Source organism: Panicum hallii, chromosome 7 (genome assembly GCF_002211085.1).
Source record: "Panicum hallii strain FIL2 chromosome 7, PHallii_v3.1, whole genome shotgun sequence".
Taxonomy (NCBI): domain Eukaryota; kingdom Viridiplantae; phylum Streptophyta; class Magnoliopsida; order Poales; family Poaceae; genus Panicum; species Panicum hallii.
In genome coordinates, this window is record NC_038048.1 from 45,584,832 (window position 1) to 45,598,557 (window position 13,726).

General features: G+C 47.9%; 4 protein-coding genes across 4 annotated transcripts; 2 read left to right on the forward strand and 2 right to left on the reverse strand.

The window, feature by feature from the left end:
* The first annotated feature begins 454 nt into the window (after positions 1-454).
* LOC112901751 (protein-lysine methyltransferase METTL21C-like) lies at positions 455-1,319 on the forward strand. The gene has a single exon (XM_025970726.1). It carries the CDS (start codon positions 456-458, stop codon positions 1,149-1,151), a length of 696 nt encoding a protein of 231 aa, XP_025826511.1. The 5' UTR covers position 455; the 3' UTR covers positions 1,152-1,319.
* Positions 1,320-1,474: 155 nt separating this feature from the next.
* LOC112901750 (uncharacterized vacuolar membrane protein YML018C) lies at positions 1,475-5,291 on the reverse strand. Its single transcript, XM_025970725.1, has 8 exons — positions 4,688-5,291; positions 3,494-3,871; positions 3,112-3,329; positions 2,717-2,787; positions 2,535-2,636; positions 2,277-2,394; positions 2,068-2,203; positions 1,475-1,844 (listed from the first exon to the last, which is right to left on the reverse strand). Exons 1-8 carry the CDS (start codon positions 4,772-4,774, stop codon positions 1,782-1,784), a joined length of 1,173 nt encoding a protein of 390 aa, XP_025826510.1. The 5' UTR covers positions 4,775-5,291; the 3' UTR covers positions 1,475-1,781.
* Positions 5,292-8,276: 2,985 nt separating this feature from the next.
* On the reverse strand, positions 8,277-12,717 carry LOC112901043 (ubiquitin carboxyl-terminal hydrolase 22). Its single transcript, XM_025969862.1, has 3 exons — positions 10,959-12,717; positions 10,057-10,181; positions 8,277-9,540 (listed from the first exon to the last, which is right to left on the reverse strand). Exons 1-3 carry the CDS (start codon positions 11,753-11,755, stop codon positions 8,777-8,779), a joined length of 1,686 nt encoding a protein of 561 aa, XP_025825647.1. The 5' UTR covers positions 11,756-12,717; the 3' UTR covers positions 8,277-8,776.
* LOC112900886 lies at positions 11,830-13,621 on the forward strand. The gene is made up of 3 exons (XM_025969666.1): positions 11,830-11,979; positions 12,815-12,943; positions 13,314-13,621. The coding sequence occupies exons 1-3, from the start codon at positions 11,830-11,832 to the stop codon at positions 13,572-13,574; spliced, it is 540 nt and encodes a 179-aa protein (XP_025825451.1). The 3' UTR covers positions 13,575-13,621.
* The last annotated feature ends 105 nt before the right edge of the window (positions 13,622-13,726 follow it).

Consider the following 13,726-nt stretch of genomic DNA (forward strand, 5'->3'; position numbering starts at 1 on the left):
AGGGTTCCGTCCTGCACCCAGTCTTGCCTGTGGGTGAGGTCACCGTTGGAGCTCCGCATGGCGCAAGACTCTGATGATCCCCTGTTTGTAGTTAGTGTAGTAGTATGGGCTTTTGTTGTAATCCTCGCGATAGTGGCGCTTCACTGCCCATTACCGCGAAGAGTTGTACGGTAATGTACCATCTGATGTAATAAAAGTGTTATCAGCCTCCTGGGACTGATAAAGTAATACTTTTAGGTCTTCCCTGATGAGGGGGACGCTTCAGTGGGTCGGTCGGTTGAGCCTGAATGAGACAATCAAATTGGCAAATTAAAAGAATGCACGACCAAGCCTTCATCGCCCCCAAAAAATAGTATTGTAAGATTAGCGACCTGCCATGGATAGAGATTAGCGACCTGCATTGCATGCGTAGGAGCAGAGCGGCAGGTGAGATCGAAGCACATAAGACCGGCACGATGGCAGCCGCGCGGCGCGCGCGCGAGGAAATGGGCGGCCTGCACGTAGCCGTGGCCGGGCGCGCCATGGCCGTGGTCGAGCGCGACGGCACGCACGACCCGGCCACCGGCCGCGTGCTCACCGGCTCCTGGCTCTGGGACTCCTCCCTCGTCCTCGCCTCCCACCTCGCCGACGACGACTCCGCGCGGCTCCGGCTCCGGGGCGCCACCGTCCTCGAGCTCGGCGCCGGCGGCACGGGCCTCCCGGGCATCGCGGCCGTCGCCTGCCTCGGCGCCGCTCGCTGCGTGCTCACGGACGTGCGGGCGCTGCTTCCGGGCCTCAGGGCCAACGCGGAGGCCAACGGTCTCACCTCCGCGCAGGCTGACGTGCGCGAGCTCCGGTGGGGCGACCAGCTCGAGCACCAGCTGCGGGTGGACGTGGTGCTCATGTCGGACGTGTTCTACGACCCGGTTGACATGCCGGCGATGGCGGCCACGCTGCGCGGCCTGTGGCGGGACGGTGCCGGCGGCGGCACGGTGGGGTGGGCGGCGAGCGAGGTGCGGGACAGCGTGCAGGACTGCATGGACGTGCTGCGGGAGCATGGCTTCGAGGTGGCCGAGGTCGACAGGGTCACCAGGCCGTTGCTCCGCTACCCCGATCAGACCGCCGCGTTCGCGGTCTACCGCGTCTCGCTCCGACAACAAGAGGGGAGTTGACTTTGATTGCTAGTGAAGCTGCAAGTTACTTCCACTTGAGTTCAGACTTCACCTTTGACATTTCCTATGCAGCAGCAAGTCATTTTTTCCACCCGAATCGGCAAGTCAGTCCGGGTTGACTCCAACAGGGGTACTGTACAGGACACCTTGTTAATTCATTTTTTTGTCAACATGTAATTCTTTTTTTCCCAATTCATTATTTGTGCTATGTCCATGTTCAGTCTTTACTTTTTTTTCCACATATAAGTGCACGACTTGTGCATAATAAGAGTATTTTGTGCCATGAGCACAAATCGAGAAGGAATCAAGGCACACGGCATTTGCAAGAATGCAGAGTCTGGACATGGCCAAGAACCACGTAGTATACATCGACAAGCGCTCTGTAGTGAGAGAATTTACAGTTGTGAAGGGTTGCTACAACATACTGTATCTTTCTTGATCTGCTGGCTTTCACTATTCATCGCGGCAAAATTCACCATCCCCGTAGGGCAAAGGGAAAAGAGGTGCTACTGGTATTTCCCAATCCACATGAAACTAGAGACCAGAGTTTTCTGGAGCCTTTGCCTAACCAACCCAAGCTTTGACCTTCCACATTTACACTCTTGTAAGAACCTGTTTTATTTCATGAAGCTATAGCCCTAGAGAACGTGAAAAGCGATCTGCGAGGTTTGCAATAACGAAGCCTGAAAACACCTGCCAAAAAACAAATCACATGGTAATGGTAAATCAAATGACAAATGCATGCAATGAGCTGCAACGGTAAAGAGGCACACAGAATTGAACATGGGATGGCAAAAAATAAGTTAACAACACAAGGGTCTGTAAAGAAAAACGTTTAATGCAGTTAAATCAGTTATTGTGGTAGATATTTGACATAAATCCAGATAAAAAATACTGAGGTGCTGGATATTGATACCTGGACAGATCCAAGAATATAAACTGCTGAATAGTGGCGGCCATGAATGATCATATCAGCAACCATTGCTAGTGGAATTGTGAGAGACATGCCTAAGGTGGCCACCAAGGGAGTAGTCCAAACAACAGAAAGAGCCCTGACGAAGGAACTCCCACAATTACCACAAGTATGGAATAATATAAAAATACATTTGCTTCTTTAACACGTACCAGAAGTAGTCTGATAATACACTTCCGATTAGGCCATTTGCCACCACCACTTCATCAACTTTAGCTGAGTGGGGCATTGAAAACTTTGGTTCAATGCCTAGTGCTGTTAATGGCCAGACTGAAACAGAAACATAATAATGACAAACTTTAGGATAAATCAACCATGAAATACAGGCACAGAATTAAGAAATTTCATGTGAATATATATTTCGAATTTGTATACTTCAGTTATATTAATTTGGAAAAGGGAAGTATTACCAAGCCACCAGAGAGCAACAAGACTAAAAAGTCCAAGATAGCCAAACAGTTTTTGGACATCGACCTTTTCTCCTTCCTCTCCACAAAATTTTTTGAGAAGCACTGGAATAATATTGAAATAATTAGGTAGTAAATTCATAAAATAACAGCTGCAAATAAAGCAGACAAGTAAAATAACCTACCAGTAAAAAGACCATATGAGATCGCTGACATAAGACCAAACATATCACCTAGAAGAGTCCTCTGTGTATCCCTGCATTTGTATAACTTACATTCAGAAGCAAGGAAATGCAGTTTAAAAAACAATGAATGCCCCTCCACAGAGTTAATATTTGTTTTTGTATCATGTTTATCTCTTTCAAGTGATGCAGATTGCAGACATCAAAATGATATGTAACTTGAAAGGCAAAGCAGTTGCAGTCAACCAACTGAGCACTACCAGTAATCAAGGCCAAGGATTTTATAAGAATAGTAAGTCTAATGTTATACATCATCACGCACTCATGAATAGCCCACTTCTGGTTAAATCTATTGTGATTATCAGAATAAAAGAGTTGGCTGAGAGTAAATCACTCACCCAGATTTGCCTACTTCTGATTCATCAGATGCCCAAGTCTGGCCCATAGTTGTCATAACGACACCAGCCATGCTAATGAAAACAGCAATAATTTTTGCAGGATTTATGGAGTCTTGTCCAAGTAAAACACCAATGAAAAGAGTGAAGAGTCCCGAAGTTGAAGACAGTACAGTAGTACTCGCAACACTAGTTCTTGCAAGCGCTGCATTCGATAAATACTGCATTCATTCAGCATAAGAGAAAAATGAGTAATATTTACCAATCAAAGTGCTGCTTGTATGATTGCAATCTATGCGCTCAGAAACATATGACTATAGCTATTTGCAGAACCTTTCAAGACCCTGGAATTACAAAGTAACATGCAAAGTCATTGGAAAGTTACCTCTGTCACAAACCATAAGGGGCAAAGGTACAGTCCATAAGTTGCAATTTCCTTAGAAGAAAGCTGCTTCTCGTTCAGGATGCCATCATTAATTTCAGTGATTCCATAAATAAGTGGTTTTGTCTCTTCTACTACAGGAATCACTATAGTTTTCTGTGACTCCATTTCCAACATCTTCTGAAATTCACCATTCTTCAATGGGGCACTACCGCCAAAGGAAGATTTGCTTGTGACTTTTGAAGCACTGGTGTTTCCAGAATGCTGTCTCATTGAATTGTATATAAAGTCTTTTAGAAATGACAAAGGGAGATATATGACCATAAGGGAGGCCCCCAAGTAAGTAATTGCGAACGGATGTTTGTACTTTGTGAATATCCCCTGCAGAAGAAATTTAGTTACAAAACAAAATATTAGTATATTTCGCAAGACGAACTCTAGGAAGATAAGAAAAGAAACCAAGAACTGGAAGTTGAGGTTTCTTATTTATCATGGAGGTTACGGAAACTCTACTACTGGTAGTTCCTTATTCAGAAATTGGTATCTCCTTTTTATGCGGAGGTTATATGAGAGGTTCTTGATCTAAATTCTAAATGCAATAACTTTTAAACAACAGCATCTGGAAACAAAAACAAAAATAAACTGAGGCCCATAATCTAATATTCAATCATGCGTAGTAGCTGATCAAGCATATCACAACCACCTCCAATCAGCCATAGATTGGTGTCACGAAGTGTCACAACTACCGCAAGTAGATTATGATTTGACAAAAGAATACATGAAGAAAACAAGCTAAGAACTGAAGATTGATTGCAGATAGTTACACATCTGCAAAGCATTCGTGGCAACTTTTAGAGAGCATGTACGCAGTTTTTGGAGAACTGCCTCCAAATTTAGAGAACAAAAGAACAGACTTTTCCTTTCCTTTTGAAGAAAAACGACACCTGATGAACATTACCTAAGCAATTTTCTATTGCAGGAATACCTGCGCGTAACGTTTAAAAATTGAGATGCAGGACAATACCCCAGCGCGGTCCAATAAAAATTAATTTGATAAGCAGAGAGCTTTTTTTACCCCAAAACGAACCAAACCAATCCGATAAGCAGGCATGCATCCCAAGCCAAGATCTAAGAACCTCCAAATAAAGAACACAAACAACAGAGCGCGCTTGGAAGAAAAAAGAAAAGGATCCATACCTGCGTGACCTCCGCGGAGATGACCCAGATCAGCACGACGGCGACAATCAGGCACAGCCCCGACCGGTACTTGAGGCTGGAACCCATGTCCGCAGGCAGCTCTTTCTACGACTAAAGTATGGCGAGATGGCAGGCGCGGGGCGATTTAAAACCGCGCGCTACCTCACCTGCCCCCCGAGCGGCGTCATGCTTGCGGCGCGCGAGCCCCGTGGCCTCGGCATCCGCCTCTCTTCCCTCCTCACAGAAAGAGCGGGGAGGGGGAAGGGCGAGCCGGATGGGGGAGGGGGAGGGGGGAGGGAGGGCGGCAGTTTTGCCCGGGGCAGGGGAGGCGTGCGCGGGGTGGGGGTGGGGTAAAGCGGGGGCGACCTACCAGCGGAAGTTTCTATTTTGGTCTCCCCGAGGCCGTGGGCTGGCAAGCCTGGCACGGCCGGAGGAGCGGAGCCGGAGCGGGGACGACGACGCGCTGGCTCGGGTGGTGGGTTGGATTCGGCGCCAAGCGACGGGGGAAACGAAGCGGGAGAGGCTGCTGGGTGCCTGGGTGGGTTGGCGCGGGTGGAAGGCCCGAGCTCGCGCACGCGCGGTGGCAGTAGGAGGCGGCGATTATGGGTGGCAGGGTGGGAATCAGGTGCGCGCAGCGCGCGAGTGGGGGTATTTGGCGCCTGGCCCTGGTGGCGAGGGCGCTCGTGTCGTGGTGGCGGCGGGCGGATGGCGGTGTCGGTCTGGGCTCGGACGGGGCGTTGCTGTCCCGGCGGATGCCGCGGGGACTCGACTCCCCGTCGCTTTCGGGCACATACTCCTGCCGTGCGGGGACGGCGGCGGGCGTGATGGGGGTTCGAGACTCGAGGAGAGTGGAGGAAGGCCGCCGGGTCGGAATAGTCGGTGGCGGTAGGAACGGAAACGAAATTGAAATAAAATGGAAAGATGGATATTTGAAATATTCAAATCTGTTTCTATGCGTATCCAATAAAGTTCCATTCTTATTAGCGAGTGGGAAATGGCCGCGCTGGAGTGGGACGTACGGGTCATTGGCCCTGAAAATGCTGGGGTATTTATGGCAGCTGATGAGGACGACGTGCAGGTCAACTCGTAATGAGTAATTAGTGGCGGGATTACTGCCGGTTGATCTGGTTTGCACGGTACGCTGCAGCGTTTAACTGAGCGAGATCTGTGGTCGTTTTCATGGGAGAAGTACGATGCACGTCGGTGCATTTATTGTTTTCTAAAAGAAAAGGAAGCCGTGACTTAAAAGGCTTGCCAAGATGACCAGGGATCCGGGGGAGAGTAGCTGAGAATCGCTCAGCATCTACTGAACTCGGTTAGTAACTTCTGTTATCTTAGCTAAGTAGCGCGGAGTGCAAAATCAAAGGCCGTGAACCTTGGTCTTGGCTCTTGGGACACGACATTTGACAAGCCAGCTTGTTTTTACAAAAGTACAGGCTCTCAGTAACTTTTGAGCAGCAGAGACTAATTATCCAATTTTCTGGAGGGTGCTTTTCTTTTGCAGCTAGAAACAGGATCAGGAGGACAATTCTCGCCAACCTTTTGCAGCCAGTTTTTAATTTGTACCCAACTTGGCGAATAGATATAGCTACTGCAGAACAAACGGGTGGCCTACCATTGCTTTCTGACGTAGTGGCAACGAACAAGGCGCAAAGAGCAGTAAGGAAGTGGAGCATACAGCTGCTGGATAAAGTTTCCCATTGTTATTAATCTTTGGTCTGATGGACCCTGAGGAGTCCCCACAACGATTGTAACTGGAGTTAGACTGCTTGCTAACTACATTTTCCCTGTACAAGCGCGAGATTATTCATGATGCAGTTGGCAGCAACAAAGACCTCCTCCAAAATCCAAATGGAAACCCAACTCCTGTACAGTTTGTTCTGGCAATGGCATAACCAAGAAAGATTCAGGTAGGACGGACTTGTCAGTATGCTCCATCAGACATGTCGTGTGCTGTACCCAACCGAACATGAATGGCAAGATATATGGATATGAATGTCACAAGTCCTTGTCAGACAACGATGCACGTATAGCAACTGCCAACTGTTTAATCCTCAGGAAGTTCACTACCTTCCGTCAGAAAAGAAAAGAAAAAAAGCTTTGTTTCCTGCGTGCTGTGGCGAGCAGTTGCTTTCACGAATGCTGCATATAGCTCCTGTGCAAATAACAGAAATTTCTTGAGCTCCAGATTGCCACTCATTTGCTCTGCTAAGCGCTGGCGTGCACGGCAGCGCCTGTACCCAATTCAGTTAAGAGACGCAGACCCTGTGCGGCCGTGCGCAACGAATTCGTTTCATTGACTCTATCAGTGCGCGCTGGTTTTGCGAAGCAGAACAGTGCCTGTAAGCAACGTATCCGTGCGTCCACGGATTGCGATGGTTTTTTGTTCACGTGTCGGTGCGCGGAGGGCTGATCCTGAGGGTACGACCGTGGCAGCGGGCACGGTGGTGGGCTGGTGGCTCCAGGCCGGCGGCCAGCGAAGCTTGGGTGGAAAGCGGCAGGCGTGGCGTGCGCTGTGCGTTCCTTCTCGTTAAGGAAAAGGGGCGGCGGCGGGCGACGCTTGATCGTCTGCAGGATGCGAGCACTGCACTGTTTGTGCGATGCGTGCCGGTCAGCGGCGTGCGCGGCCGCGGCTGATGCAGGAGGGAAACCATCGCGTAACAGGAGCTCAACTCCCAACTGCTCTAGTCGTAGCTTCTTCGCAGTTTTTCTCGTACACTTGCATGGCAGAAATCCGTGGCAACGCAGCCTACCAATCCATCGTAGCGTAGACTCTCCCCTCGCCCCCTCTGCTGGATGCCTCAAATTCGCACGCTGAGCAGAGATCAGCCTGCTTAGAGTATCTCCAGCGGATTACTCATCTCTTATACTTTATATATTTTCTCTCTCTATTATCAATAATACTTTTTAAATTTTTGGTAGCAAATGTTGTAGCAGATTAGGTGGAAGGAGGAATTCCCTACATTTGAGCAAGAGGGAGATGTGTTTTGACAATAAAAAGTATTTAAGTATTGATGATGGAATTGGTAATCTACTAGAGCACCTTCTATTACTGAAATAATAGTTTTTTAGTATTGGTACCGGAGAGAGATAGGTAATCTGCTGAAGATGGTAAGCAGCAGAACCCCACCTTCAATATCTGCAATATATCGATGCCGTTCGGCACAGGCCTCAGGTTTTAAGCTGTTTTTTTAAGCAGGGTAGGCCCCTGCATCAGCTGTGGTCCATGAAACTGGCACTCGACCTGGGAGTATTCCTCGCAATCACGAGAGCCCGAGCCTGCAGAACTCTCCTCCGACTCACAATGGCGCTCATGCGAGAGCTTGTATCTGGTTTTCGAGTGAAAATGACAAGATGCAACTCGCATGATAGCTCCATGTTCCTGCACGTACAGTAGACACGTTTACTGATCTGGGACACGTGCAGTATGGGCGCCACATTTACTGATCTGGGACACGTACAGTGGACAAAACACCAAAATCGAAAGAGCGAAAGCAAAACTGGTAGAAACTATGAAAGCTTCATATTTCAGCTCATCCATTAAGCACGAGAACAAGTGAAAAAAGAAGGGGCAATACACAGAACGATCGGTACCAGAACGAGAACATATATCAGTAGAGCGAGCATGCAATTACTGAAAGGAACGCATCAAAAATTCGGTTCCCTTTTCATTTCGTTTCTACAGTTTCCACTCCTCTCCTTGCTCAATCCTACCAGCACAATTGGTTTGAGCATCCTCACCATCAATGGTATCAAATAATGGCGCCCTTACAGTTTTGTGGTAGCCACCACAAGAAATCCATCAATCAGGATTATATGATAATACAACACATAAAATTCGGCCATCTTCCCTTTGGGCAACTGGCTGTAAAGAAAATCGCCAAAAAAAGGTTCCCTCTGCCTGGAACTATTGCTCAATGAGAACGAAACTTTGACCACCATCTGTCTCGATGGCTGTGCTATCAAAATACCATGCATTTTTTTAACTAATACCATGACTTTTTCCTCTTGACCAACTAAATGTGTATCTGATTCGATGGCAACTTTTTCCTGACGTTGTGGAGTAGTGTCATCAATGTTTGCTTCAGATCAGACTGCAGCTGCTCTTTCACAAGCTTTGTAATAGAGTGTCTTCTGCACATAAAAGAGCATGTATGCCTGAGAAGTTCTGACAGTATGTTCCTCAACTCTCGTTACCCAGGCATCATCACATTTATACCAGTGGTTGTTTAACCTCAGATATGTCACATAATGGCCAGCTTCCAGTTTACCACTATGTGTGATCACTGCGAATATCTCGAATTCTGATGACAATTCTGAAACTGCATCTGCATCACTAGCTTCTGCTGGAAATATGCGGTTTCCATATCTACTTCTGAGAATAGATGATGATAGGTAAGGTGCCATGTCAAGGGAAAAGGGGAACTGCAAACAGTGATCGACTTTCCTTGACACCTTTTTGACTGCCGAGTGCTCAAATCTCTTTATGTGAAAGCAGGAAACTAATGGAAGCCTGCGAATGGACATTTGCTTCAGGGATTCTTGCCTCTCATCGCAGCGTTCACAGAAGAACTTTTGCTCAGCATCAAGTCTCTCAGCCCTTGTAAACCGCTCCAAACATCTCATTAGAGTTGATACCTTGGAATTCATGCCAGCCAAGCCCCGTTCCCCATTGCGCGCATGTGGCTTTGTGTTTGCAACACCAAAAGGACTGTTATCTCCAACATCCAAGTCCAAGGAAATGTCCATACAGGGCTCGAAAGTTGTCGATGTGAACCCACAGCTTGTGCAGGTGACATCTGACCTCAGGATTCCAGAAAACACTCTATGGGCAATGCAACAGTCCCCATGCCCTGATGACAAATTTCACTGTTAGGATGGGACATTAACTCAGATTATTTTACTCAAGAAATAGCATTACAGCAAATCAAAATAAAGAAAGTTATTCTACACTTCATCCAAAAAAATAGGCTGATTCTACACTTCATCCAAAAAAATAGGCTGATTTATTCACCTAATAAGGAAGACTATTCTGTTCCTGTTTGCCTTTCTTGCTGAAAAGCTCCTGCAGGGCTATGCTCCAAAGAGACGTGGGGCCAACAATGAACATGGCAATTAGTACCCACACCCACAAGTTCTACAAGTTTTGCTATTCTAAATTTCTAATACATGGGTCTGGCTGTACTTGTTATTACTAAAAATATGGTCTTATCTTGATTTTGACAAATTTTAGCTCAAACAGCGAGCTAGTTCACAAATCACAACATAGAATAGAAATATGATATTTAGCCACTTGATACAGATTTCAGTTCAGTGCAACACATGCAAAGGTCTTTGACCCAGAAAGTAGCAAAAGAGAAGCTTACTACCTTGGACATGTGACTTGTGCTGATCATCCTTTATATTTTCATGGATATGGTCAAGGATGGAGATAAAAAATTCATGTGCATCCTGTTGCTCGTAGCTTGCGAGGTTTGATGCATGCTGCCACCAACTAAAAAATCACAATGATACTCAATAATCAGAAGAAAATTAATTACTTCTATTCAGGGGGTATAATAAATAGATGCCATATTGTTCTATATGCTCGGTCTAATAGAAGACTACCAAAACTAACCTAAAGCATGCGATTCATATGATTCAGAACAAAGAAACAGTGATAAAATCCAACCGGTGATACAGCAAGTGCCACAGAATACCTTCAAAGTCACCTGGCAAACCGTTACCTGCATTGAATTTACAGCTGTTCATGTATTTGGTCACTTTTAATTTTCAGAGTGTCAGTTTAATGACTGCTAAACAAGCCAGCTGACTTAACAGCTAAGCCCAATGTGTAAACTTGGGAGCTTAAGGTAATATACTCTATATAGGATGCCATGTCATCAAACAGTCTGCATGTATTGAAATGCGTTAACTGCTTTCCCTTTCAAGCACTGCAATATCATAATGCTAAATATGTCTCCCTCCCTAGTTACACATTTTCTGCTCATTCCATTTGCAATCCAGCATGATCATGATCTACTTGCAAACAGTACCAAGGCATAGGATTCAAATAATACTGTATCTTTGCAAGCGATAAATACAATCCAACATCTCAGGCAAGATCCCCTCTCCCACGTTACAATACACCAGGCACCCATTTTAACTACCATAAATATTAACTTTGCTTTCCCAATACGCAATGGATCCAACAGAAAGAAAGACAGCATGCTGCTATAAACCCAAAACGACATGAACCATTGTGATAGCACCCGAGATCCAGAGTCCAGACCTATATAGAAACTTGGCGGGGCTGTATGGCATGCGCTCCCCGGAGAATGCCGCGGAGTAGATCTCATCGAGATCGCACGCGAGGCACGCGACCTTGGCGGCGTCGGCCTCCGCGGCACGGTGTCTGACGGGCGTTCGGCGCGGGCAGAGGAACCGGTTGTGCCGATCGCCGAGGAAGTAGTTCCGGAGCGGGGGCGCGTGGAGGAGCGCCTGGAGCACGGAGTTCATGAAGCAGGTGTTGCCGAGGTTGTTGAGCCCGCGCAGCCCCGCCGGCGCGGCGGCGGACGAGGAGGTGGTGGGGTCCGCGGAGCTCATGAGCGCGAATTCGGCCGGATCTGGCGCCCATGCGCGGTAATCCACGCGCCGGCGCTTGCGTGGGGCCGGGGAGGGCGAGGCGGAGGAGGTGGAGGGGAGGAGCGAGGAGGATTGGGCGAGGAAGACGGCGTGGTCGAAATCGGGATCGTAGACCTGGTCCCCGCAGGCGGCGCAGAAGAGCTCGGCGCGGTCGACGTCGACGGCGATCTGGTGGCCGGGGCCCGCGGAGGCGGAGGCGTGCGAGGCGGCGTGGGAGGGGCAGAAGACGGCGGCGCAGGAGAGGCAGGCGTAGAGGCGGGGGGACGGGGACGGGGACGCTGCGGCGCAGGGCGAGCAGCGCGGGAGCTCTCGCGGGTCCCGCCGGATCTCGGGGCGGCCGAGCGGGCGCACGCGGAGGCAGCGGCGGACGAAGCGCAGCGGGCGCGAGGAGAGGCGGTGCGCGGCGAGGTGCGGGCAGGGCGGCGGTGCGGAAGGGGTGGACATCGGTGAGCGGGAGCGGAGCGGGTGTGGGGGTGGGGGTGGGGCCAGCGGCGGCGGCGGTGAGGGTGGGGTGCGGGATGGAGTGTGGCAGGAGGTGGTGGTGGACGGACGGGGTGACGGTGCCGGTCGTGGAGACGGATGGGTGCCTGGCTGTCTGGGTCATGGGCTCGTGGGTCGGCAGAGGCGGTTCGGGTGCACGAGAGATCGGGGACCTGAATCACAGGATCGTATTTCACGACGGTTCAAAACCGAGGATGGAGTCATGGAGGACACATTGGTATGGTCTCATTTTTGGGCCACAACGATGCACGAGTATCAGACTCGGAGCTGATTAGTCTGATCAGCGAAGATGGAGAACACGCCCCTCTTTTATAGGCACCAGCAACGTAGGGCCAAGCATAGAGGAAAGTTCCACGAGCTGATGAAGGAACTGAACTTGAACAGTGCAACATTCAGGTCGGCCAGTGGTTTTTTAAATTTGTTAATCATGACTTATTTCTCCTAGAAAATCAAATTCCATTCTTTATTGTGAGGAAGTTGTATGAGCTAGTTACAGATAAAAACACTACGGCTCCACCAGTTACAGATGGCATCGTGAAGTACGTTGAAGCAGCTTTGCGTTTCTATCCAAAATCAATTCAAGACCGAAAGACTTCCATCACTTACTCCATCTGTGTCATATGTACTTCAGGCCCAGTCATAAACCTGAGGAAGATCAACACTATCTCGCTGCACCTCAATATCTGAACAGATTTCTTAGTTTTGGCCGCAGGTATTTAAAGCTTGGTTACCATCCTGATGAAAGTGAGCAGAGATCGTCTTTAAACGAGGAGGCACACTATCAGCAATCTGGCCAGCAGCTAAATAGGTGGCGGCGAGCTGCACAATATCTGGAAGCCGGAGTGAAGTTCGCCAAAAGGAAATTTGATAAGGCCGATCCACACTCTCTGTTGGCAATCAAGTTTTAGCTCTGGTACGATGGAAATCCCATGCCTTGTCGTCGATGAACACACAGGACTTCTATTTAGGAATCTTATTGCATTTGAGCAAACATGTCCTCAGTTTGGGGATGACTTCACAGCATATATTGTTTTCTTGTCTCAGCTCATCAGTATGCCTGACGATGTGACGTTGCTTGCGAAAAGAGAAATAATTGTGCACCACCTTGACAGTGATGAAGATGTCTCAGAAGTGATTCAATGGCTAAAGGTAATTCTATATGATTCTTTACTATTAACTTTATGAAAAAACATATCCTGCGCGAGAAGTGAATCAGGAGAATCTACTTTTTTTCCCCGCTCTCAGCTCCTTCATTTATTTCAGACAATTACTTTTTCTAAAAAGAAACTGTTTGCAAGAGCTTCATCTGGATTCAGCCACAAACGAGGTCTGAGATAGGAGCCAACATTGAGCTCAACTATGAAAATATCATCCGGGCAGCTTTCAAATAGCTCCGTGAGTAGGAGCGTCAAAGATGCCTGGAAGCTGAAGAATATCTCAAAGCTCAATTCTTAACGGTTTCAAGAAAAGTTGCCAAGGGGGAGTCACAAGGGTACAGGAGTTTGTGATTCTCTCATTCTTCACTATGCTCAGTAAAGATGCGGCATTTGACTTCAGTGGTGAATATTACCTTAAGCGTCTCTGCCAGATTATGGAAGTTCATTATCAAAGTCGTCTAAACAGGTGGATGGCATGGCTCTGGCTTTACCACTTCAGCAATCCTTGGGTAATTATCACTGCTGTAGCGGGAATAGTAGTACATATCTGCACTGTCTTACAGACTATCTTTGAAATATTGGCCTATGTAAAGCCGCCCGCATAGGTTTCGGTGCAAGTATGTTTGTGTTCTGCAACAATCTGATATAAATAATGCCATCAGTTCTAAACTGGCATGAAATAGTCAGTTTTCATGCAAATAGGTGAGTTGGTTCTTGTTCAAGTTCTGCAGATTACAATGATAACATATAGTGCACT